Raw genomic sequence first — 26,912 nt, 5'->3', positions numbered from 1 at the left:
AAGCCCATATGTGTCAACGACATCGTCATCATTGTAGACCCGAAGCTCCCTAGGAACACCTGGCCCAAAGGTCGGGTCATTTCTATTAAGAAGGATCAGACGGAAAGGTCCGAAGTGCTGCTGTGCAAACATCCAGTGGCATCTACGAGCGACCAACCGTGAAGCTTGCTGTGCTCGACGTAGGCGTTAGGAGTAATGGGCATCAGGATAACCAGGAGCCCATTCCGGGGGGGGGCTGTTGACGGCGCTGTCGACATGAATTTGGAATTCATCCACTCTACACCCATCGCACGTTCGGAGGATCGTGCGAGATCTAGCGATCAAGAGAAGGTCAGACAAGTAAACAACCGCGTCTATTGTGTGGTCTGACCTTCGTCTGTAGAACGGTAGTGCATCAAAGTGCGGAATGCCAAATTGAACTACATATCTAATTGAATTATATCTTAAAAGTACTTACGAACTACCTATTTGAATGAATTATATCTTAAAAGTATGTGCTTAAAACTATTTACGAACTACTAGTGTAAAACTTATCATCTACTTATAGAGCTAAACCGTAAATCTAGGAGGTTGCTTATCCTAACTAAAACTACGATTACTGCCAAGTGCGTTTAGGTGGTTTTCCTGTGGCAAATATGCATTAATATTACAATTGATTAATATAAGTATGTTACTAAGACAAAATTACAAGACTAAAACTAATCTGTGAATCCTAAAGTCGCTAAACAGGTTACGGATTCTTCTTAGGTGGTAACAGTCGTCGAACCTCTTTGTAGGAACAGTTGAGGCTCGAGTCGAGTAGAGGTGAGAATGAAATAAGAAAACCTCAATGAAATTAAATACTTACATAAACTTATGACTAGACTACAATTAGAACGACGCACAGTACGACTACGAAAAATTAAAATAATCACCGTTGAGTGGTAGTATCCACTAACGTAAGTTATAAGCATACATCCTATTTTTTTATATGTAACTAAAATTATTTTTACACGGCAGGAATTTTGTAATAAGCCCATATATTCGCCAACGGATTGGTTAATTAACAAAATTGAGGATTTTACTACTACCACCCAACAAGCATATTGACGGCTTGTGCTGTGAAAAAATGATAGCATTTTGTCAATATTAGGGGAAGTTGTTCAAATTTTGCTAGTCACTAAAAAACATCTTTAGGAGGGACAAACACAGTAAATCCCTGAAGAAGGTGAAATATACACCGAAACGTCGGAAAATAGATGCAATAACGTTTTAGCTGCTTTATAAGACTGAAAGAGCCGATAATAGTCAAACAAAAGTAAATAATAGAGTAAATAAGGTTGTCAATCAAAAAATAATTCGTCACATAACGATCGTTTAGAGCAGTGGTCCCCAGCATGCTTACTATCTAGGGCCGCATAGTAATTTTGAACTGTTGAAGCGGGCCGCAGTACATTTGCATGATTTGTTTTCCATTTTATGTAAAATAAGCTGTAAATCGTAACGATTTTTAATATCTATTTAACATTTTAATAAAATTTGTTGCGATGTATCTTCTTCTAATAACATACTTCTAAGAACATTTTATTCTACAGGTTTTATCCTTTTATCACCTAATCTGACTTTAAGTTGATACTAACAGATATTATTGTATCAGCGGACTGGACACGAGGAAAATCTTTTCGCAACAACATGCTTTTAGCATAGTTTGCAGAACATATGTTAATCTATTTTATGATGATTTATGTCGTCCAAATCCAAATCTTTGAATTTTCGTTGTAGGATTATTGTTCACTACACACAACAGTAACGATTCCTTAACCTTATTCTATCAAGGACTTTAAATATGCAAAATTTCTGCGTAAAAATGCATAAAATAAAGAAACTGATCATTTTATTTCCTATTTGGGCATTCAAAATATTGAAATCTCCAAATTCTGTGTTATTGAACAGATGAAAATGAAGATTTCGGGACACCATTGATCATAACTTGTCGTGTCATAACGATAAACATGTTTTCAAAGCCAGATGAACTTGCCAGAAGTATTGAAAAGAAACCGAATAAATCTGAGTTCCGCACTATTTACCGTGTTTCCAGATTTCCGATCAATTGAGTTTTACAGAAACCTTTTATTCATCAATCAATCGAAGGATGGTTAAATTCTTGACTTTGTTAAATATTTTGGGTACCATCGTTCGAGGGTTCTTTTGACAAGTCTTTAGACTAGCTACTGGCTACTTTAGACAGTTTGAAACAAGAATTATAACGTAAATTACTATCAAATTGCCATAATCACTATTCGGGTGTCAGGTTGATAGTTGGATGGCAACTTTATATTTCAAAATTGGTATTTTTTCCGTTAAGTTTTTTTTCCAGAAAATCAAAAATCCAAAGTAGCTCCTGGAGTCAAAAGAAGCCTTGCACGATGCGACGGTAGCGTAAAGTACGTTGATATTCAGCTTATTTTTGGAGTTAAAAATAAAGCAAATTTAAATACAGTAATCGTTCGCTAATTAAGATGACCTCACCCCAACCAGCGAATGCCGTTCGCTAATTGGGGCGTTTTGACAAGCGTCAATGTTGTTTACTTTTTGCATTGAACAAAGGGAAGTTTTACGCGCCAGAAAATATTGATCCCGCCAAACACGAAAACAAAACGTCAACGCGTTTTTGACATCACATTCTGACGTTTAGCTGCTTTTTAATTGGGCCCCAGTGAGCGAACCCCTAACTAAAAAGCGCCCCAACTAGAAAAAACCCAACCAGCGAACGTTCACTGTATTGCTAAACCTCTATTAAAAGTTTCTTCATTTCAGAGCAGTATATAACAACACTAGTTTGACCAGATGCTCAACATTTAATTCGATCGAATCTGTGAAAAAATGGACGAAGTTACTATTTTCATAGCCCAGGATAATACCATCGAAGTTGTTTGCTGTTGGCCTACGTAACATCTATGAAATGATGAATATAATTAATCATGATGGTGCTTAAACATCGTAATGATGTGAACTTGACAGATTCTCTGAGTATAACTAAGTATAACTTCAACTCAGCATGATGAAAAACGTTATGTGTTGCTTATCAACAGGCCGTATGTAGTGTATATTCTGAAATCCTTCGCGGGCCGCAGGAAAAGGCTTCGAGGGCCGCATGCGGCCCGCGAGCCGCACTTTGGGGATCACTGGTTTAGAGGATCTACAATAAAAGTACGCTCTAACAATACTGCTATAGTTCTCGGTAAAACAGCGGAGAATTAAGTCTCCCAAGGGGTCAAGTGTCCCAAGGAATCAAATCCCACCATCTCCTACTGTATAAAGTTTGAGCTTTAAAACAAAATCGGAATTGGCAGGTCTCCTGCTTGCATGACTGTATACCAATTTATAAATTGTGACGTGAAACACCTTCAGTTAGCTACTGGTGAAATGCCAGTAAAAGCAGCGAGTTAAACGGCTTTCGAAGTTTCAGCGCGATCATTTTTTTAAGATCCGTAATTTTATTCCGCCATGATCAAAGCATCATCCGATGGGTACATAAAGTTTTATTTAAAAAAAATCTTAGTCAATAGTTTCAAAATAGTTGAAAATAGAGACTTTTTGCGAGAAAACTAAGTTTAGTGACTTGAGGTCGAAAAAAAGGACTTTTTAGTGACTTGCCCGAAAAAAGTGACCAAGTCACTAAAAAGTGACCCGCTACCAGGCCTGGAGATCACGCACTGAACTGAATAATTTTACTACCGGCCGCGCAATGCAGAACACAATAATTCGGCCGACCGCGCGATGGTTCTGCTGTCCGAAACATGAGAGATCACGCACTGAACTGATTAATTTTATTACCGGCCGTGCAATGCAGAACACAATAATTCGGCCGACCGCGCGATCGTTCTGCTGTCCGAAACATGAGAGATCACGCACTGAACTCATAATTTTGAAATAATTTCCAAAAAGTCCCAAAAAGTCAAATTTTTCAAAAAACGGCCTTACTGTTGAGTTTGAAATACGTATCTGTCAAAGGTGCAATCAAGTGGTGAAATTAAATGGAATTGTACGAACTCGTGCTATGACAATTAAAGACATTCCACTAAAAGCTCAAAATAATTCTCTTGAACAAATTGTATTTAAGCTTATCGAATCGGAACAGTAGGACGACCGGCCAGGATGAGTTGGAAATAATGAAGGCAAGAATTTGATTTCGCTATAAAATGAATTAAAACATTAAATTAGAACATAAAAAAAATAGCATAAATCACATTTGTCATTGTTTTCCGATTTTCCAGGATTATTCGATTTACAGACTAATGACTACGACTAATCACTACAAAAAACTTTGTATATGCATGTATTGTACATTAGAGTGGGGCGTCATGGTAATTTTTTCAAATCAATGATTTTTCAAAACCATTCTGGGTCCCAATCAGCTGTGCAGAATCGTAGGCCGACTGATTGCTTTCTCGCTTTCCGCATCGCGTTTAAAGTTTGTATGGAAATAAGTATAGGAAAACGTATATTTCTGCATGGTTTCTAGAGGTTTCAGTTCATCGTAAACCAAGTCAGTTGCACATTGCGTTAAAGTATAACTAAAGTATAACACTTCATAACATTGTAATTTAACGTCCAAGTCGGGTGTTTTAATTCCCGGAAAACGGCAATTAACTTTGATTGAACTAAATATTGTTGTTTGTTAACAATTGGCATAGCATAGCATAGTTACGGTGTACTTCGTAGATTTGACACTAGCAATACTCATGTTTTTCTTTTGAAATCCCTGTCCAGATTGCTATCAGAAATCAAGGTGAGTGTGGTCCTTGATATCAATCTAGGACAAAAATCACAAAAGCATGAGGATTATTATTCCTGGCCCCGGCCATCTTCACCGTAACATGGGAGGGGAAGGAAGCGTAGATGTAGTACTTACTTAATTGAGAGGCCCCCGACTCAGCGATACCCTCATAAGTACCACGGAGTTGGATATTGGAGAAGGAATTCGATGGGTCAGGATTTGTCTGTAGCTGACACTGTGACCAAGTAGATCTTACACCGTAACACACCACGCAAAGGTGTCTACCCAGCGTTACTGCTGGGAATTGTTATTTGTTAACAATTACTCAACTAAAAGTGAACATTTCTAACATACCTATTACGATAAATAAGTTTGACAACAAAGAGGTTTCGTGATCAAACATGTTTACCATACCGAATTCATGCTAGTGTATTTGCTCCATTATTATGAGAATCTTATATCAATTAGCTTGTGTAATTTTTATTGCTATCATGCGTGCTCAGAGAGCACTGCTCACTGCTGGTAAAATCACTTCAAAGAACAGTAACCCTACTTGCAATAAAAACCCTACATATCATCGTTATATCCTTGCCTATACCATGTTCATATACCTACATACATGAAACGTCGAGACGTGTGGGCTAATCCAAAGGGTGATAGAACAGTACACGTGTTACTTATCACTGTTATACCCAATGACGACGCCACCAGCAGCCATCATCATCGCAAAGAAGATGAGTTTGCTGAACTTCGAACCTTTACCTCCATCATCTTCTATTGTAGTGTTGAAGCGTGAAACATGATGGGACATTTCGAGCTTTTACTTTAAATTTCCTTGTGCTCTATTGGGTTCCTTCAGCGAATATGATTTGACGAAGCAGTGAAGGGTAGGTATATGTATTACGAAAATGCAGCATGGAAATGAACACGAGCAGATAGGGACGCGGAGAATAATGTTGCTCTTGGGAATTATGCTTAATCGCCAACGGAGAGGATGAATTTGGGGCAGGGCTGGAAACATTGTGGTTGTAAAATTAAAATTATCGATGTAACAATTTTTAAGAGACAAGATTGTATAGAAAACTTCTTTATAAATAGAAAGGAGCCTTTATTATGCTCTATTTTGAACTAGCTTTAGTAACATATGCGGAAAACTAGGTTGAAATATTATAACTTCGACACGTTTTGTTCTGTTTTCCAGTGAAAATTTTTTTATGAACCAGCGAATACCATTTTCCTTTCATATGAACAAATTGGATACCCAATCTATCCATGTTATCAATAAAAACATTTCAAAAATCGGGTAGATATTTTGAAAATCGTGGATGTTGTGATAATGAAATTGTGCTAGTTTTTATAGATTTTACGGTTTAAAGAGGTAAAAGAGAACAGGGGGTATTCTGATGGTTGCGAGTTACACATACACATAATTAGATTCTCAACAATAGGAATACATATCATAACTATTGAAAGATGATTTTAATAAGTAGAGTGAAGATAACGCTTATTGAAGGATTCTCTCGGTGAATGTTCCTTCGAAATAGATACATATTATGAGCTGTTTGACTACAATAAATAACTATCAAAGTTAAATATGGCCCTCCTTAGCCGTGCCTTAGCCTAAGACGCGCGGCTACAAAGCAAGACCATGCTGAGGGTGGCTGGGTTCGATTCCCGGTGCCGGTCTAGGCAATTTTCGGATTGGAAATTGTCTCGACTTCCTGGGCATAAAAAGTATCATTGTGTTAGCCTCATGATATACGAATGTAAAATGGTAACCTGGTTTAGAAACCTCACAGTTAATAACTGTGGAAGTGCTTAATGAACACTAAGCTGCGAGGCGGCCAGTGTGAGGATGTAATGCCAATAAGAAGAAGAAGAAGAAGAAGTTAAATATAAAATCAGATGAAGGTAAGCAAATAAATAACTTTGGAACGTGCTTCGTTGCTAATCGCAAATGCCACACAGAGCTTCTACTCAAGTGACGTAACAAGCTTCAGGAAAAGTTAGTAAATTAAATAAAACGAACCGCTTATATCCAAATAATGGGTATGTTATTTGAACAGCAATACACCGAATTTGGCGCACGAAACAATTTGGCAACACTACAATTAAAGAACCGTAACACGTCGTTCCAATTCAGAAAAAAAAACAGCATGCAGAAGTACATTGAATTGCAGAGAGTGAATGGAGAAATGAACTCATTCTCCAGAGTTTTCAAAACCTGCGAAAAGAGAGATCCAACAACGCACAGCATTAACAGTTCTGGAGGTCTAGATATGTTACAGACATATCCGCACCGCACGCTGATAGCGAGCGGCATGGCAAACGGAAGACGAAATGGGGGGAAATCATAATGACTCCATCCACTTGCTCCGACTTTCCCGGCTGTCGGTGGTGCGGATTTGCTGTAAATCTGAGAGAGCCACAGCGTGTTCCGATACTCCAGTTTGGCAGCAATTTAGTTCCAGCTGTAACCTTGTCGCGTTCGGATGTGCATTCCGACTACGTGCGCTACCATTCTGCGTCGTCTGGGTCTCTAGCGGTTGGTTGGTGAAGTTAATTAATCAGTTCTGGTCGAATATTCGGTTGGAGTGAACCGTCGATATAGGAGAGGGTGATTGATTCGAAGAAATCAAGGTGTGTGAATATACATAATTGGGTGTGTTACACTATGGATTAGTACTCGACCAGTTGGGTGGTCCACACCCACAATGAGGAAGGCGACACTGCCCTTCCGTATCCCGTTTTCGGAAAATGGCATTGTCTGATGCGGTTGGAGAAAATTTAAAGCAAGAGTTGGAAAGGGCGCGGCAGCGTGGCACTTTTCGGGGTCAACTTTTTTATTCGTATTCTCTCTTCGAGCAAGACGGACGCGCGGTAACCTCGGATGAGTGAAACTGTTAAATTTGACCCATATGGCACGTATGTAAAGCGTTTTAGGGTGACAATGAATACTGTTGGCAATGAACTGTCTTCATCGAAAATCGGAAACTAACCACGTTTGAAGCACTTATCGTATCCCTAAAGACAAAGAACTGCAGTATTCTACAAGAATGATTTTCAGCCTTTTTTCATTGGCACCCTAATGTTTTGAGGTAACTTGACAACGCAACGCTGAAGAGAAGGAGAAAAAGTTCCAGATCGAAATCCTTCCCGTGATACGACACGCCAGCAGAAACACATTCTGCAAACGACGATTGAGCCAACAAGCCAACCATCTGAGATAATCGTCTTTACCGGATGTACCCACGGCTAACGTTCACTCGTGCTCATCACTGTCGTGCGACACACTCAGGTCGGGATGATTTGCTCGAAGTAAATTGGATTAAAATAAAGTTTCCTCACCAGTCAGTGACGTGATTGCCTTCCGGTGATGGATGCGGAGGGGTTATGCAGCACCAGCAGCAGGATGCGTGAATTAATCTTTAGTTTCATTTTATTTCACCGTTTGGATGTTGCGGCACAAACCCTGTGTTTCTAGGAGGAAAATGTTGGCAATTCGGACGACAATTTGAGAACAGGATGAGGTCCAGACGTAGTGGTATGGGCGACAAGAGAACAGTAATTTCATCAGTCTAGACAGCATAGTCGCCTACGCGGAAATTTCTTCGAAAATGAGCAATATCAGAGTTCATTGAGGGAGGGCGCATCAAATACGTTAGGCTGGCAAGTTACAATGCTTTTTTACTTCTTTTTGCCACGTTCTGTATGAAACCTCACATGTATGATCTGCAAATTGGATGAAACCCCTTCCTTCAAACGCGTGACGCACTTTATGAGTGATCCCTAAGAGAAAATAACCATTTCTGCGAATTTGTTGAAGCAAAAATGGGGTAAAATTGAGGCTCTTTCCGGTGTGTTCAGGGTGGATTTTCATGTCCCCTTTTTCTTTGTCACTTCCTTTTCTAGATAATAATTTTTGTATGGGCCCCGTTCTCGATCTCAAAGCGTGACCAATATTCTTCATTTCCCTGAACACAATCTAAGTAATTTAAAATGTTTTAGCCTTCATCTTTTTTTGAACTTAAAAGATGTTGTCACCTTTCTGAAGATTCCGCTATATGTTTTTTTTTCATTGGAAACTACTTGTGACCTAGCTAGTTTATTACTTTTGTGTTTTGCTTTGGGGAATCTTATCGTAGCACGTACTTCTCGTTTACATTTGTTAACGGATTCATGAAACGAGATCATTATACAGTCACCTTCGGTACGTATTCACTTTGGAAGGCAATGAAATTGTTCACATAAAAGCTTCATATTTGATATTCAACGATTTAAAGCCATAGCACCGTTATAAACAGTCCTAGCAGTCCTAATAAACAAATAATTAAACAATTTGATTTGATGACCGTTGAACCCAATGAACAAAATAACCAAATGAAATTAGAAACGTTTGCATGGCATTTACCGAGCCTCTTGTAACCATAAATTATCCATCCAATATGAAATAGAAAATTATTCATAAGTTTTTAGTGAAATGTCTTCACTTATCATTAGACGATTTAGTACTATCCTATTTCGATCACTTGACTGAGCCGCAACAGTAAGCTACTGAAGACAAACTTCAATGTTATTTCAATGACAATGTCGACAATCAATCATCAAGAATTGCGAAACACTAGCTTAATTGGAAAAGCATAACTCAGTTTGTTGACATTATTTGCTGATACGTTAGGACAAGCCACACAGAAATTGATACCAATCGATGTAGAACAAGGAAATATAGGGGAACGTTATCTAAAGAAAGCTGTGCGGTCTCCTACGGGATTCTTTATATACATACATGGTTGTGCTTTCTGATTCACCATTTTTATTTGAGTTTTTGATTGTGTTTGACTTCTAGTGGCTTCTATGGCTCCACATTCCAACTGGAACTTGGCCTGCTTTCCAACTTAGTATATTCTAATAACATTAAAATTTTCCTCAGATATTGATAGAAAGCTGAGTATACTTAAGATAGTGTTGCCAATGTATACAGTATGCCCGTATGATGTCGAGAATGTTTCCCACCTGAAAACATCCTAGACCGAACCGAATATCGAACTCACCATCTCCGGATTGGCAATCTTACGGCTATGCTCGCAAAGCTAACTGGAGACCCAACGGTGGTTGGTATTCTAATGAATATTAGAGCAGTGAATAAATATTGAATCGTCCTATATTTTTGCAATTGGGGAATTTCGTCAACCAAGTGAAAGTTCGTTTTGGTTGGATAAAATCATTCGCGGTTTCCGGGAGCCTCTTCACAATAATTTAAAGATTGTAAATGTCAGGATTGAATGACTACAGCGCCACGTACAGACAAAAAAGTGGAAAGTACACGCTAACTTCCACCTACTCAATGACTGAGTAAAATTGTATTGCTCTCTCTTTCTATCCCACGGAAATTTTACTCAATTTCCGTCAAAAGCAGGACAACTCAAAACTATGAGTAATCCTGCTTTTGACGAAAATTGAGTAAAATTTCCGTGGGAAGAAAAGAGACGGCAATACAATTTTACTCAGTCACTGAGTAGGTAAAAGTTAGAGTGTATGCATTTTCCCATATATTTAGTCCAATTTTCTCATACAAACTTCACGCTCGTTGAGCATTCACTTAGACTTGACGGATCTGGCTGAAATTTTTACAGTGTAGCTTCTGGGAGCAACAAACTTAATTTTCAGGTAATACACGTCTCGAAAAAATGATTTTTAATTTGTTCATATAAGTGTGTATTACCCTACAAGTGGCGCAAGTGAAAAATTCAAGCGGATTTTTTGGTATTATATTGTTTTCTATCCCAAAAGTATTTTTCAAAAATATAATTTGCGAGCACTTAAAGATTGTCATATGTGTTATATTGTGTTATGTCATAAACATGATCAATTTTTCTATTATACTAGCAGATGGGACACTGCGTTGCTCGGGTGCGGCACTTTTGCTGTCAAATGCCAAATATTTCAGCACCGTACTCTAGATCGTTGTATGTACATTATTTTGAATTTCTCCACTATTCACCAACTTTTTGCGTTTTGGTGATTTTCTAACTATTCAAGAGTTAATTCATGACTTTTTGACATATTGTTCATAGCCCATTCTAGATCGAATCGAACCGTGTATAAATCATGTAAATCGGTCCATCCGTTCGTGAGTTATATTGCCTCAAAGGAAATGCAAACTCATTTTTACATATAGATAGAATAGAAGAAGGAGACTAAACGAACCTGCCCGATATCGGCCTGGTTGATTTTTTTTACGTCCTAAATGTCAATCGCTTAGTCGTCGCACTCTAGATCGATTTCAGTTGAGCTTGATGGTTTTCTTCAGAACTCATGAAAGCAGGATATTTCTTAATTTGTTCAACTTTTCCAACAAAATGTTTTATCTTTTCGTATATACAAACACAGAAGAGCTCAAGACAAATCGATTGGTGAAAAAATCGTGCAAATCAATCTACCCGTTCGTGAGTTATATTGCCTCAAAGGAAATGTAAACTCATTTTTATAAGGTAAAAATAAATCAAGTTTTCATTTAACCTTGTAACATTTTCCACTAAGACGCTAAATATTAATTATTTCACTTATTTTTATATACAGAAAAAAAAAGAAGAAGAAGAAAAAGAAGACTAGTTGAACCTGCTCGATCTCGCTCGGGTTGTTTTTTTTTTTCGATCAAATTGTCAATACTTTATTTGATTGTAGCATCGCACTCTAGATCGATTTCAATTCGAGTTTGATGGCTTTCTTCAGAACTCATGAAAACATTACATTTTGACAGTTTTTTCCACTTTTTCCGTTAAAATTTTCGTCTTTTCATTTATATAAACAGTGCCATGTGCCATGAGGCACTATAATAACCCAGATGGATCCAACTAGCAGTAAAGATGCCTTTCGCGTGTCTTTAATCAATAATGAAAACAATCATGAAACATGAAAAGGTCTATATTGCAAGTACGAAAGGAGACTTAAGGGAACAAAACGAAGATTTTTCACTTCAGAAGGCAATGCCAGTTCGGTCCAATTCTCAATAGAAAACATCAATAGGACTCGATTCCAAGTCGAATGCCAAAAAGTAATATGATGAAAAATATTTTGGTGCTAATACATATTTTGATGGCCATTGAAGCCATTGAAGCTCAAATTAAATTAAATTTACTGTATAAACACTAGGGTGGCTCAAAAAACACATTTTCAAATTTTTTGATGGGCCGCCCTCTTATTCGGTTTATATGGAAGTTTATATGGTTTATACGGAAGTTTATATGGAAAAATGTATGCAGAAACATCCAAAAACAGTGATTTGCATTTGGACGGCACAATTTACGATCAAGAAGCAGGATACTCATTCATTTCTTGTAGAATTAAATACAGAATGTTTTGCTGAAAACCGCGAGAAGATTAGAGTTTATTCGACAAAAATATTAGTATTTTACTGGAGTGTTGTAGGGGTGAATTTATTTCTTTTCAAAGGTAAAAGAAACGAAATTTGCTCAAACCCCACTTCAGAGAAATGCTAATAACTTAGCCGGACAAATTCTAATCTTTTCACGGTTTTCTGCATAACATTTTGTAATAAATTCTTCAAAATCTGAATGAGTATCATAGTTCTTCATTGTAAGTTGTGCCGTCCAACTGCAATTCACTGTTTTTGGATGTTTCTGCATACAATTTTGCATATAAACTCCCAACGAGTTTAGCACCGCCCAAACGTTGACAGATTTGGTTGAAATTTTGTCCAGAGCATCAGGGCATCAAATAGGACCGAATAAGAGGGCGGCCCATGAAGAAAAATGGAAAAAGTTTTTCCCATACTAGTTTGAGCCACCCTAATAAACACGTAGTGGAACTAACCTTTTCAATTAAATTACTCCACTTTATGACACTTTAAAAAAAGGTAAACAAATTTTGTTTTTATTTTCAATTAAAAAGTTATTTATTTATGGTACAGTATTGCTGTATATCATGTTTTGTATTACAGCACAAAAAATGGTGTTACTGTAGCAAGCAAATCTCGAGCAACTTATGATTAGGGCCGTATGCTGAACCGAGAAAAATGATGTTCAATTTTTTTATGACCAATCTAATTCATTGATTGAAGTTGAAACTGATTTCATTACCAAAAACATGTCAAAGCTACCCGTAAATGATTATTTCACAGACAAACAGACGTAACACTAGAGAAATTATCATCGACCATAACTTCGACGATCAATTTGAATATGATTGATTGCGCGTTTCACAACTAGAGGCGCCAGCGTCGTATTCCTTCGAGTTTGTCATTTCACGCCTTCTGGTGATAATGTTATACGAAACATTGTTTCGTGCAACAAGCTCGCAAGATGATGGTAGAGGAGTTGGGTGATGGATTTTTCAAAAAAAATGTTCAAGCTGTTACGTCTGTTTGTCTGTGGTTATATTATAACATCAAATTTAGATTATATGAAAAACCATTTCTATTTAAACAATATAAAGTGAACGGCCTAAAAACCAGAGCAAAATACTCCACACGAAGCAAAGTTGAAAACATAATGAGAGCATATAGAAAACACATTTTGTTATTTTAACCGTTAAAACGACCCAAAAGATAACAAATTAAGTAATCATATTCGGCGATTTCACAACATCAAAACAAGTTATCGCTTTGCTCTTAAAATTGGCTCGGGTAGTTAAGGGCGCCAAACAAAGGACTTAAAAACCACTACGGTACAAATGGTTTATGAGACGTTCACTCAAAATAGCAATAAATGTTTTTTTTTTATCAAGAATGGAGTTTTACCTAGCATAAAGAAACATTTTCAAGGCAATCGTTTATGCTAGAAAATAAAAAAATATTGTTTTGGTTTATAAGCCGTAATCATATGCTACGCGAGAAATGACAGTTGTCAGGATGCCAGCACCTGCACCTTTGTCAAAAGATACGTGGGGGTGCCCACAACTTTACCACCTCCCTTACTAACTCTTCATGATCTGGTGAACAATGGTAGTGAGAGGAACACACGGGAGCTCTTATTGCTGAACAAATTCCTTAGCTAGAAATGGTTTTTAGAGAGGCTTTGATGCTTTACTGACGATACTCTAGAATCAAGACGAGAATGTGGCAAGGGCTCCGATGCATGGCCAAATAACAGTATTACTATTTTGATTTTCTTATAAAAAGAATCCAGCATTCTGCGCTTGATAATGGCGGTGTGAGTTCCTCTCAATTTGACATTCAAGAGGTAGAAAACATTGGAACTCATCAAGTATACCTTGCTTCAATGAATATTCTTGTTATCAACAAACAACTGTCAACTATTTTCCGAAACTATTATCAGAAACAGAGAAATTAGTTCTAATTCTCTATTCGTTGTTTCATTATTCTTAATTCTTTATATATTTTGGATTATTGAACAGTTGCATACTGCACTTTTACCGTATTAATTAGAACAGTGATCCCCAAAGTGCGGCCCGCGGCCCTATAAGCGTTCTCCTGCGGCCCGCGAAGGATTTCTGAGAATACACTACATGTGGCCCATTGATAAGCATCATATCATATATGACAGGAAAACCTTTTTATCATTTCCAACATTTTGGAGCACTCGGGAGCCTGCCAAGTTCACACCATTATTATGTTTAAGCACGCTTTATATATCGTGAATGGTTTTATCATTATGATTCATGGAATTCATTACTTTATAGGTACATAGATATTTATTAGGCCAACAGTGAATGTAGTTCGATCTTATCAAAGCACATTATAAAAGTGGCAAAGTTGGAAGGAATTATACAAATAATGAAGCAAATTTAAAGGAACTGAAGGTTGAAGGTGAAAATAATTTTGTCATACACTGCTTCTTAATAAAAACCCTTTTATTTTTCAAAATGTGTTAGGTTAGGCAAAATTGATACGATTCAAAATTCCACACGGATTCTGTTTGTTTGTTCGAGTTTTGCTAACATTCCCAATAAGGTTTTTCTCAGAACCTCTTCGTTATTTTTGCTACGACTAGTTATAGTGAACAATAGACTTCGAGCATAAAGTGGTCGGCATATGATCATTTGGAAAAACAGCTTAGAATGTTTTCTGTCAACGGAACCATAGCGAAAATACTATTTCTCGTGTTCTCAGCTACGGCGATAAAGCCTGTAGAATGAAATGTACTTACAAGTGAGTACATATTTTATTTGAAAATGATTTCGATATACGGTTTGAAAGGGATGAGCAGGCCGCTTTGTCGAGATAGTCGAGATGGTTGGTAACTTTTGAATCCAAATAGTTCAAGTTTCAACATCAGCTAGTTGACATAGAAAGAAGGTTGTTAACCATTTGTGAAGCTTTTCGTAGGACCAATTCAACAATAGAGGTAATAAACTATAGAGGATGATTGTCGCTGCGGTTCCCTTTGTTCTCGTTCCCAAACACGTTGGGTACACATCTGTCAAAACTAAAACGTTTAGCGCCCTATCCTCGCCAGCAAAAGATGTTTCGCCAGTGACGACAGCGACAATCTTCCTCTATAGTTTATTACCTCTATTAATTCAACCCATCGTGCAAATATTAGAATAATAAAAAATCTCGCAGCTTGAAGCACTTTTTGTATGCATTTTATGAAGTAAATTCAAAAGGAGACATAATCAACTAGTCTTAATCAATGAACATTTCAATTGATAAAAAGTTAAATAATTAGATAAACATGAATTCCCAAACTACGCGTTTGACTTGAATGTATAGGAAGAACATCAAATACATAAGTCGGTGTATTTCCGGCACAGTTCTTTCAGCTAGGTTCTTCAATCAATCCTTACATTACCAGCTCGCCCAGGGGGGCCTCCTTAGCCGTGCGGTAAGACGCGCGGCTACAAAGCAAGACCATGCTGAAGGTGGCTGGGTTCGATCCCCGGTGCCGGTCTAGGCGATTTTCGGGTTGGAAATTGTCTCGACTTCCCTGGGCATAAAAGTATCATCGTATCAGCCTCATGATATACGAATGCAAAAATGGTAACTTGGCTTAGAAACCTCGCAGTTAATAACTGTGGAAGTGCTTAATGAACACTAAGCTGCGAGGCACCTCTGTCCCAGTGTGGGGATGTACTGCTAATAATAATAATAATAATAATAATAATAATAACCAGCTCGCCTGGAATATATGAATGATTAATAATACTATGTTTTAATATTTAATAAAATAAATCAAAAGTAAATCATTAATATCCAACCGCTACGGAAAAAAGTTGACATTAGTTTATTTACTTAATTTTTTTCATTCAGTCAAGGCATAGGGTAACTGTCCTATTTTGGACCCTTGGAGGAAGTGCATCCCAATATATGCTTATATCTATTGAAATACAGGTTCTATATGAGCGGAAATGACACCATTTCAAAGATGAAACTCGTATTTTTGAAATAGAAGTTCGAAATGAGCTTCAGTTATTGATAAATCAGTGAAATTTGCCATTTTCTCAAATGAAAATATTCTTCGTTTTGGACAGTGCAACATACTTTGGACCCCCAAATGTACACATTTTGGACACCCCCAATTTAGTCTCTCCAAAGTCGAATTTTTAATTTACCCTGGTCAATTGAGTCAAAGCCAAGTCTTATCTTTCGATTGGCATGCATCAATAAGCAGATTACTGCGTTTTAAATTCACAGTTTCGACAAAAACTTATTGTGTACGTTCTGAGATTTTCAGTGATGTATACTTTTGAGCGTAACGCATTGTAACGCTCGCCTTCTTGAACAAACTAATTTACTCGAAATTTCATCTAAATATCGCTTTTTCGCACGAGAAACCAGTGAAATAGATGCTGAACAATGTTAATTTCCTGAAGCCAATGGGGGGATTAGCAGCGGCATTGTTTTTAGTTCAGAAATCAGGGTCAGGGGTCAGGGGAAATGTAGGGGTCCAAATCAAGTTGGTTACCCTACTTGGTGAGTTCCAATGTTTTCTACCTCTTGAATGTACACACTTGGAGTCCATAAGTAGCGATATTACTTACTTCCATTAACTCCGGAACTCACACAAACTTTAAGCATTCCAACTTACAGTTATCTGCTATACTGCCGCTGCAAACATAACTGTCCCATATTGATATGAAAGCCAATACTGATGCTTTCGGCGGCATATCCTTCTAACTCGGGTCTCCCAGCAGCCTTGCGTTCGCGGACCGGTCTAGGATGTTTTCGGGTTGGAAACTTTCTCGACACCCTAGGAATAGTGTATCCATTGTATTCGGCACACAAGGTACATACTCATGCAATGGCGGGCATAGAAAAGCTTTTAATTATTAACTAAGGAAATGATAATAGAATACAATTGAAGAAGAAGAAGCGAGCCTGTATGAGCAATTCAAGACCGCGCGCGTGCTGAACGGTTAACCTTGATTTTAGCTATTTTAAACGACCAGGAATCCCATCAGATAAATTTTATCAACGGATTATGAATGACTATCTTAAACACAAAAGAAGATTTTTTTTCTCTTTATTTGTTGAAATAACTTCAGTTCTTCACTTACAGTTCTTGAATTATGAACTGCTTTATATTTCCTAAAAAAAATGAAAATATTTTCTTACAGTAAGGTAACTGTACTTTGGCAAACAACTCCGAGAAAAGCAATTTACGAGGGTTTCACTACAGTATCCCCCCGCTTATCCGGACCTCGCTAGTCCGACGACTCGTTAGTTCGGATCTCGCTAATTCGGAATTTTCCGGATTAAAAAGTATCAACACCCATTTAAACACATTATGCTTTCAGTTTTCAAATTTATGCTGTGATTTTGTTTTGGTTCATTTGTATGGATTTGACAGTCGGATTAACGAGAGAAACCCCGATAGTCCGGCCATACATTTGTCGGATCAGCGGGGGTATACTGTAGTTCCAATAAGAGATGTATCCCCTATGCTTCTACGATGATGAAACTGATCGATAATTTTCAAATATATTCATGGGGACTAAAGTTATTTATGGCTCTACTGGTTCTATTTTTTTTCCGCGATGAGATGAATATATGTTCAGTGAGATTAAAACGGGAACAGTTCTCCCATTTGTAATGGTATTAATGATTAATCATCAAAAACAAACATTAGAAAAGCGTTCTTTGAATGAGCTTTCCGTCTGTTTAAAAACTTCCAAAACAATTTGACCACAGCTTTCTTTCGATGCCTCTGCCAGCAACATTTTCTTATCTGTATCACAACTTATACTCGCCATTATCTGAATTGGATCGTTTTATTTGAAGGTCAAATTCTGTTGAGGATATTTTAATCATTACGAGAATAAAACAATTGAAATAAGCGGTCAAGTTTTATTGGTTGAGTTTTTTTATATCTTTCTTGAAGAGACTTTCATCCCAAGGCTGGCTTGTCTCGTCTGGTTGAGTCGTGGTTAAATATTGAATGTTTTTATTGTTCAACAATAGATCAACGGCTTTATAACTCGATTGAGTTTGAGGCAGAGGGATGTAGGTAACACATTTTTCTCGAGAGAAAATAGTGCGAAGTTTCTCATTTAGGAAACCATTGATTCTAATAATTGGGTTATATGTATAGTATATATGTATAGGGTATATGTATAGTTCAAGTTATCAAATTATTTTGGGTAACAGTTTTATTTTAGTTTAATTATACTTTATCATACACCTGCAATTGTTCAGCAAAGGGAAACGTAGTACGTATAACATGATATAGTGATTGTTATTCAAAACGGTTTATTGAAATTGATGTGGTAAAACAGAAAGCAAAAAAATAATTCATCCAACTAAATTTGGATTTTATCTCAAGTATGTAGATTGCTACAAAGTGTGGAAGTTATTTCAACAAATCATTGGAAATGGTTCAAGACAAAAAAGCTAATCCAATAACATTTTTATATAAAACCTTCACCATTACTGGGAAATAGCTGCAAGTGGATGTTGCTATCATTACGGACATTGCTAATTATTCCTATTTCGCATTCAAATCGATACGAGAACAATTGTGCCAGCCAGCCAATAATGGTATACCACCCGGAGCTCTTATGGAAGGAAACAAAATGGCATTTGCAACATTGCACCAGCATTACTATAGAAAAAAAAAAACAACGCACCATTCCAATTAATCTAGCGGAAGTTAACTCGGATGAAAACATAAAACTCCAACGTTTTGCGTTCCTTTTGTGTGTTCATTCTGAACCAGTAGATGCAGTTCAATAAATTTTACTTTTGTTCAAATGGTAAAGGTGAAGAGGTGTGTCACATCCGATCTGGTAGATCAAACATTTGAAACGGAACTGAACATAATGAAGTGGAAAAGTCAATGATCAGTGAACGAGCGAACAGAAGTGCACCCAATGTGAAGTGCATAAATTGGTTGTTCGAAAATCAAAAGCGGAAGTGCTCATCAGAAGGTCCGCGCATCAATGGACACAGGGAAAGGGACTCGTGGCTATATGGATGTGCATCAAGCATCAAGCAGAGGATGAGAAAAAAAAACGGAAAACGCCAGATGAGAAATCATCGCTGCCATGTGAATCGAGGCGGCAATGGGAAAACAGTAAACAACTTTTCATTTTTTATTGGTTATTCCCTGAAGTGAATGGGTTGCAGTTGGTGGTATGGTATCCATGAATGGTACTCAATGTGATTTTTAATGCGGTGGTGAAGATTTTCAACAGTTGATGTAAAAAAATGAAAAAAATAGGATGACGATGACGATGGTGGAAGTTAACAGTGTTCGTAATAACTACAGTCAGTCAGTGTCATCGCGAAGAGTGAGAGCGACCCGCGCCCGACCCGTTCATATATGAGTAGCGGGTTCATGAGCAGTGGATAGTGCTCCGCGCTAACTCTCTGGTCCCTAAAAAAAAGGGTCTTCATGGAAGAGAGAACTATTGAGATTGGCCTTGACCCGAATGAAAGGCGACGGCAACAACATGTGTGTACAGCGATGGGGGTGTGTTTAGTGAGTTTTAGGGCTAAGTAAATGCAACATTCATTCGGCGGTACGTGGGATGGGAAATGAAGATTTATCATGCTCGAAGTTTGTTCACGCGAAGTCACTTATAAGTTTGATATTAAATTGCAATTTGAAACATGCAATGAGTTTAACACAAATGAATACTCTATTTTGTTAATCGGCCAGCTTCTCATATCGAGGTAGAAACAGATTCATATGTCTAATTATAAAGAGCATTAATCATTTGTTTGTATAGATGTTTAAACTTAAATCTACATAGGGATAGGGATATTTATTGTTTACCTAATTACTAATTATTACTTAATTTATAGCATGTACCCATGTTAATAACAATCGAAAAAAAAAATTGGAGCGCAATTTGCTTTGTTTCTCATTTTTGCGTTTTTGCCTTTCGCGTACACTAAGTGTACCGAAAGACTATATGTTCGCTCCAAAAACAAACTTTTTCTAGAAGGCCCGTAGATCCATAGTGTTGTATACCAATCGACTCACCTCGACGAACCAATGTAATGTCTGTCTGTGTGTGTATGTGTGTATGTATGTGTGTGTATGTGCGTGTGTATGTATGTGCGCAAAAAACTCACCTTTTTTTTAGATACTTATTATTGACCGATTTGCTCGCAACAAGTTGCATTCGACGTGGAATCCGGTCCCATTGTTTCCTATTGAAAATTGGCGAGACCGGCCATAGCGTTCCGGAGTAATTCACCTTCCCCCCCCCCCCCGCCCCCTCTCAGAAAAAAAAATAAAATGGAATTTTTTTTTTTCGTTTGGACCAAAAATGTTTAACAATGAATGCAAACAAATGGAAATTGTTGAAAATTAGGGGATTTATCGCCCTAAAGTGTTATTTTTACCTATCTACCTATTGAAAGATATAATAAACAATAGAGATAGAATGGATACCCATCATGTTTGGGTATGGAAACAAAGAGAATCCCAACAACAATCTATCTCTATACGAAAATTATTTTGAGCTTTTTAGTGGAATGTCTTCACTTGTCATAAGTCGTCGAGTAAGTCGAGACAAGTACGAGACACTGAGGACAACCTTACTGTTGAGGTCGAAATACGTATCTGTCAAGGTACAATTAAGTGGTGGAATTAAATGGGATTGTACAAACTCGTCTTATGACAAGTGCTATCTCTATAGTTTATTACCTCTATTGATTGATTGATTTTCCAATATAAAAAAAAACTACTTCCCTAACCTAATCTGTGATGATGGATGTGATTTTCTATATACATACATGCAGTACAGACACTATTTATCTATGGTTTACCACCGCAATTCCAAGCCCTTTTTGCTCCAAGCATAACATCCCTCGAGTATGGTGCTCTACCAAATGAGTGATTCCAGTTCAGACAGGAACATTACCTATAATGGTGATTCGCATGTTATCAATTATGATGGCCCGGAGAAACCGTTGAAGCAAGGAAGCAATGGGCGCCACTCAACAAATATAGGCTAGGTGTACCAGTTGTGGCTATAGCACCAGTTGTCGCACTAGTGCTTTATATGCCAAATGGCAAATCGAATCACCGCAAACCAAGTTCAAATCGATAAAGCATATTCATATGATACGATAACACCTTTGATTTCCTCCTAAACAAGCAAAGCATAATTGTAAAAATTGATTTTGCTTAATTTTTGACGTCCTTTGCACCAGTTGTGGCACTAGTGGTCCCTATTTGGCCAGTCCCATAAGAAAACAATGGGATTTGCCAAATAAGGAACCAAAATTAAGAATAGTGCCACAACTGGTGCATGCGTTCCTATTATGGATTAATCAATTTTGAGGATAATAACAAATTTTATTGTGGTTTTCACAGCTGTACTAAGGAGCAGGAAGTAAAATCTTTCGCTTGTTATATAAAGTCCACCCACATGCCTTTTACTTATTTTTTTTTTAAATAGTTGTTCTTATGTATGGCGACAATTGGTACACCCACCCTATAGGACCAGAATGTCGATGACGATAAACAAAACCACTGAATTCAATTAATTATTAATCCGTCATTGCTCGATTGAAAATATAGTTTTGCCTTTAACGGACATAAAGGTGTGCTGAAAGACAATCACTACAAAATTTTGTTTTGTCTTGTATGATGTATATTGTATGTATTATTTAGAATCTTAAAGGTAACTATTCTGAATAATTTTGTCACTTGATGAATGGTGGAATTAGGTGAAATAGTGCTAAGCCCTCTAAAGTACCCTTTTTTTAAATAGTGTTTAGTGCACTATTTGATCCAGTCTTATAAATTCATCTATAGCTGAAAAAGTTAATCGTTTGCGATGACACCGCCTCGAACATTGCATTACATAGAAAATAAAATTATAATCCCCGATAACTATCTGTCTGAATTACAGCTCAATGCAGTTCAAATAGACAACTAGTTGTTAGAACTAGTTGTCAATACAATTCTCCGAAGTGCTAGAATTACGCCAGACATCAATTTTTAATTATTGGTATAAAATGTCGAACGAAGCCTTATTTCCAGATTTTGAAAATATCGAATATATCTGAAAATAGAACTTACGTGGTAAACCACCAAATGCCGAAGAGAATGAGTTAACCCAATTTTTGAAGCGTAAGCAATTAGTCGTGATTCTATCGATAGAGTTGTAGCTTAGACTATCGAAGTAGAAGCCTTACTGCATTGTATACGTCTTATATTGAAAAGTTAATGAAAAGACCCCTCCCTTTGATGGAATCTGCTCGTAGCAGCAGTTCATGTTTGGAATCTAAATTGGTAAAGATGGTCTAAAATAGGCCAGCCAGCCAGCCAGCCATCCGTCTACACTGGGAGACATGCGGGTTCACGAGATGACATAAAGCTTCATGGTAGCACCCTCATCGGGAAAAAAGGTCACAAAGTGTGACGCCCCATCGACCGATGGCGAACGTACATAGACGCGGTGTATCGTCGTCACAGTCAGTCGCCAGATTTCCGCCGTTCGCCGTCGCGTCGTGGTAATGATGAGAGCGAGTGGGGGTGCGGCGGTTTGTTTGTAGCACTGGGCGAAACCACTGAACCGTACACTATTGCGCTCCATTGGAGGCGGTCACACATACAGAGCCTCACACAAGCTATACATGTAATAATAAGTTTAATAATGATGATGGCGGAGAAATGTAACCCAGGGAAATTTTGTTTTCATTCTGGTTTCAGACTGAGAGGCACATTAGGCGGTATCGTTGTGCACCGAAACAAACTTTTCCCACAGTGTACGATTTTTCGGGATGTCGGACACGGAAGACGAGTCCCTTAGTTCCGAAAGTTGGCCCATCAACGAAGACTGGCTGGTTGAGGTACTTAAAAAGCACCATGAGGTGCGATCCGGAATTAAAATTACGGTAAGCTTTTACTCGATTGTGCTGATCTAAAGCAGTGTGTTAATGATCGATTCAATATTTCAGGATTTCAAGGTGAAACAAGGCTGCCACGATGGAGTGAACAACCTGAGCGATATTCTGTCGGTATCGGTGGTGTACGAGTTCCAGCAGGTCAACCAGGTCGCAAGCAAAAGCTTGGACATTGTGATAAAACTGCTGCCTCAGGATCCGTTTAGCAGGTTTTTCGTAACGGAGGCACAGTTCGATCTGCGTGAGATCAAGTTCTACACTAGCGTAAGTGGCAGCACGAAATGTCCATATAAAGTTTATACAAAACTCCATTTTAAACTCACTCGATCATTCGAATTAACAGTTCAATCGTACTTTTCCTTAGATTCTTCCCGACCTACTCGCCTTCCAGGACACGAACGTCTCCAAGGAGGACAACGCCTCCATGTTGGTATCTGTCCCGACCTGCTTCTATACCCAATATGCGCCGGCCATCAGCTCCTCTCAGGGTAGTCCGGAACCACCCGAAAGCATCCTGGTATTGGAAGACATGCGTTCACTCGGATATAAGGTATTAGATATAATGGTATTTTTTTTTTGTTAAACGTCTGAAAAATATAATTTTCCAGGGAGCTAATTTTACGTCGGGTCTAACTGTTAGTCAAACTGAGGCCGCCATCCGAGCTATTGTCGCCATCCATGCCCTATCACTGGGTCTGAAACTCAAAAAGAAGGTCGACGTTAACGAAAAATATCCCGTAAGAATAATTACAAATTAAATCGAATCATGAAAAAATGATGATCTCCCATTTCAGTTCTTATTCCAAACAACTCGCGCAACCGAAAGCTATCAGCAGCTGGTTGAGCAAGGAATGCCCCAGCTCACCAAGTTCCTCGAAGGCAAAGACGGCTACGAGAACGAGCTGAAAGCCCTAAACAAGATTCGGGTCCGTACCAGAGAACTCATCGAAACCTTACTGCAGCCGATAGAACCGATGGGACTGATCACGCACACGGACTTCTGGTGCAACAATTTGCTGTTCCGAGCCGAAGGGGAAGGTACCGATAGCTGCATCATTCTGGACTGGCAAATGGTGACTTACAGCCGACCAACCAACGATCTGGCGCTGCTGCTGATTTCCTCGATTCCGTCCAACATTCGGCGGCAGCATGGCGGCCGGTTGCTCGATATGTATTACAACCTGCTCAAGTCGAGCTGTCAGAAGTTGGACATAGACGTCGAGGCCGACCTGGGATACAGTCGGAACAAGATGGAACTTGAGTATCGGTAGGTCACGTTTAAGTGAGTCTGATTTTCTATAGCTTGATCAAATTGTTTTCTTTTTCCGCAGACAATCAGAATTGCTCGCCTTGCTGCTTTGTATCGGATCGATCGACATTGCGATAGGGAACCCGGTTGCGGAGCAACGTTTGTTGGATGTTTTGCGAGATTTCAACGAGGAAGGTATCCTCAATTTGGACGAATGTCTCTAGACAAAAGCACGAGAATAATAAAAAATGTATGTTTTGCGTCTTGAAAATCGTCGATTAGGCTTGAAATCAAATTTTACATTTTATAGAAGTAAGGTGCAGCTGCTACTCAGTCACTTTCTAGTTGATTAAGAAATATAGCATAAATGAATCAATTTTTTGAGAAAATCCAGCGCTTTAAAAAAAGCCCCAGCATGCAACCGAATCCAACCAAAAAGAGTCAATCCTAAATCAATCGTATACGTTTTGAAACGCCTTTTTAGTCAAAAAAAATTGAATTATGGCAGTGTCAACGCTATAGCAGCTTATGCATGAATAATAAAACCGCACGCATAAACAGCGAACAAGTTTGGTTTCAGCTGCTCAGCAAAAAAACAAGGACACAATATTGTTTAAACAGATTAGCACAAAATACTGCAAAACTATATATTACTGATAGTCACTCACAGAATAAGTGTACCGATAGAATTTTACCGTCAAATTGAAGTATTCTAATGCTACCAAACAGAAAAAAATTGTTGTGTTAATTACAGGTAACCAATTGCTGTAATAAAAATTACCAAACCGGTGATTAATATGATTGTGAAAGAACACCCACGATTCAATAGAATTCCACTCCACTATCTATGTATGAAAGCATACTAAAAATTATATCTAAATTCGAAAACATCTATCGTCATCGGTTGTGGAAGAACATGGGTAGGACAGTCGAAGCATAGATAAATGTATGTATGTAAGTACTGTTTAAGGAATTCAATGTCTAGTTTCTTAAACTATCAAAGATTTAAAGAAGTCAACTTTAGTGCTGAATGAAGTCAAAGTTATTGAGAGGTTAAACTGACAATCTCAGAGTTCCCTAGGATTTTGAAGGAATTATTTTCCCTTCTAGCAGCTAAGTGAGTGGGGATATTTTGGCAATATCCTCGCTTTTGTTCGGAATTTCGTCAAGGAAGAACTTTACAAGTCTTTATTTTAAACCAGGGTTCAAGAACCTTCCCGGGCGAGACGAGCGACAGGGATCCATTCTGACAGAAACCTTTTTTGTTGCCATGAACGCTGCCTGCAAATATACCGTGAGCGTCCCTTATCCTGCGCGGCTCCTGATTCTGCGCACTTTGATACTTGAACATTTTTTTAAATTTTATTTACTGGTATTAATATATGCCATCAAAAAGTTGGGAATTTATTGTTGTCATGGGCAGATAATAAGGCAATAAATTAGCGTTGATAATGAAAATATTATGAAAAACAATGGACTCCATGGCAGCAGTGCATAAACGCTCGTAAACAAAAATTTTCTCAAATTTGAGCAAACAACAAAAGATTTGGACTCATTTTTTTAGAGCCAAGTGTAAAACAAGATTATTTGTTGCTTCAATATGATGAAAATTGGGTTTCAAAGTGTAATCTCTATCTTATAGAAAGCAATTTACACAGACAAACAGACATAACACATTGAAAATTTACTCATCAAATTCATCGTCGTTCAAACACCAACGACATCTGTTGGTTTTAGCACAGATAACAGATATTGAAGCTAGAACAAATTTTATTGAAAATCCTGTGTAAACTTTTGAATTGATATACGTTGGCCCACTACTGCCATCTACTCAACTGATTGCGGCAGTACATAAGAATGCAACTGATTAACAACTGTCGAACGCAGCCAATGCATTTGACAGCCGCATTTGGGCTGCGTTATCAATAACAATGATCCTTGCGCCATCTCCAATCGATATCCAAACGCGGTCCCAATTTAAAATACATTTGAATTAACGGTTGCGAATGTTTACACACGTATCGGATGCCAGCCTCAATATCTGTTATCTGTGGTTTTAGTTAGTTGGGCAAATCACGAACCAGATGGCGGTAGTGAACAAACGTCAAACTCGAGCAAAAACGATGCGCGCGCCACGAGGGATCGTTTGGCCAACTAATGATTATTTGAATTGACCAGTAAATCAGTGAACGAAGGAAATTTGACGAGTGTTATGTCTGTTTGTCTGTGCAATTTATTTTACGCAGAATATGGCACATAATTTACTTCCTGTTCCTAATTGTGCGGAAAATCAATATGTACAATAATCCCGGCTTGTCAACCCAAATTGAACGGCGCAAATGTTTTGGCAAGGAATCACAACTCCACTAAGCGTGATTTTAAACTTCGAGGTGTCTACTCGAAATGTTTATAACACGTGACTAGCTTTATTATTCGCGTTGGATTGCATTTATTTCCATTCCATATAAATATCCGATTTGATCGGAATAAAACATTGCCTTCTCATCAATGGTGAAACTTCTGTAAACAAGGCAAAACAGGGACTTGACCATTAGCATGAACACAATAACCGATCTGGAAAGTTGTCTAACGGAAAAAATGGATAGTCGAAAGCAACT

The 26,912-nt window shown here is 37.9% G+C and overlaps 2 protein-coding genes across 3 annotated transcripts in view; one reads left to right on the top strand and one right to left on the bottom strand.

Annotated features, from left to right (window-relative positions):
- Positions 1 to 26,912, bottom strand: part of LOC134225947 (E3 ubiquitin-protein ligase RNF19B-like) — a 198,116-nt gene that overhangs the window by 34,487 nt on the left and 136,717 nt on the right. The window lies entirely within an intron of this gene.
- On the top strand, positions 7,237 to 25,081 carry LOC134218936 (uncharacterized oxidoreductase dhs-27-like). 2 transcript variants are annotated; one of them, XM_062697997.1, is made up of 7 exons: positions 7,237 to 7,399; positions 22,852 to 23,036; positions 23,100 to 23,309; positions 23,410 to 23,595; positions 23,654 to 23,782; positions 23,840 to 24,312; positions 24,377 to 25,081. In XM_062697997.1, exons 2-7 carry the CDS (start codon positions 22,923 to 22,925, stop codon positions 24,516 to 24,518), a joined length of 1,254 nt encoding a protein of 417 aa, XP_062553981.1. In that variant the 5' UTR covers positions 7,237 to 7,399; positions 22,852 to 22,922; the 3' UTR covers positions 24,519 to 25,081. The 2 variants fall into 2 exon arrangements, with proteins under 2 accessions (XP_062553981.1, XP_062554661.1); XM_062698677.1 differs by lacking the exon at positions 7,237 to 7,399 and adding an exon at positions 22,381 to 22,777.

Source organism: Armigeres subalbatus, chromosome 1, assembly GCF_024139115.2.
Source record: "Armigeres subalbatus isolate Guangzhou_Male chromosome 1, GZ_Asu_2, whole genome shotgun sequence".
NCBI lineage: Eukaryota > Metazoa > Arthropoda > Insecta > Diptera > Culicidae > Armigeres > Armigeres subalbatus.
This window is presented reverse-complemented; position numbering and strand designations above follow the sequence as displayed.

Excerpts from the sequence above, each read along its gene's own strand:
- LOC134218936 (XM_062697997.1), top strand. The coding sequence starts at position 22,923 with ATGTCGGACACGGAAGACGAGTCCCTTAGTTCCGAAAGTTGGCCCATC. Across the intron at positions 23,037-23,099 it reads GATCCGGAATTAAAATTACG|GATTTCAAGGTGAAACAAGG; the intron begins GTAAGCTTTTAC and ends TCAATATTTCAG. Across the intron at positions 23,310-23,409 it reads AGATCAAGTTCTACACTAGC|ATTCTTCCCGACCTACTCGC; the intron begins GTAAGTGGCAGC and ends ACTTTTCCTTAG.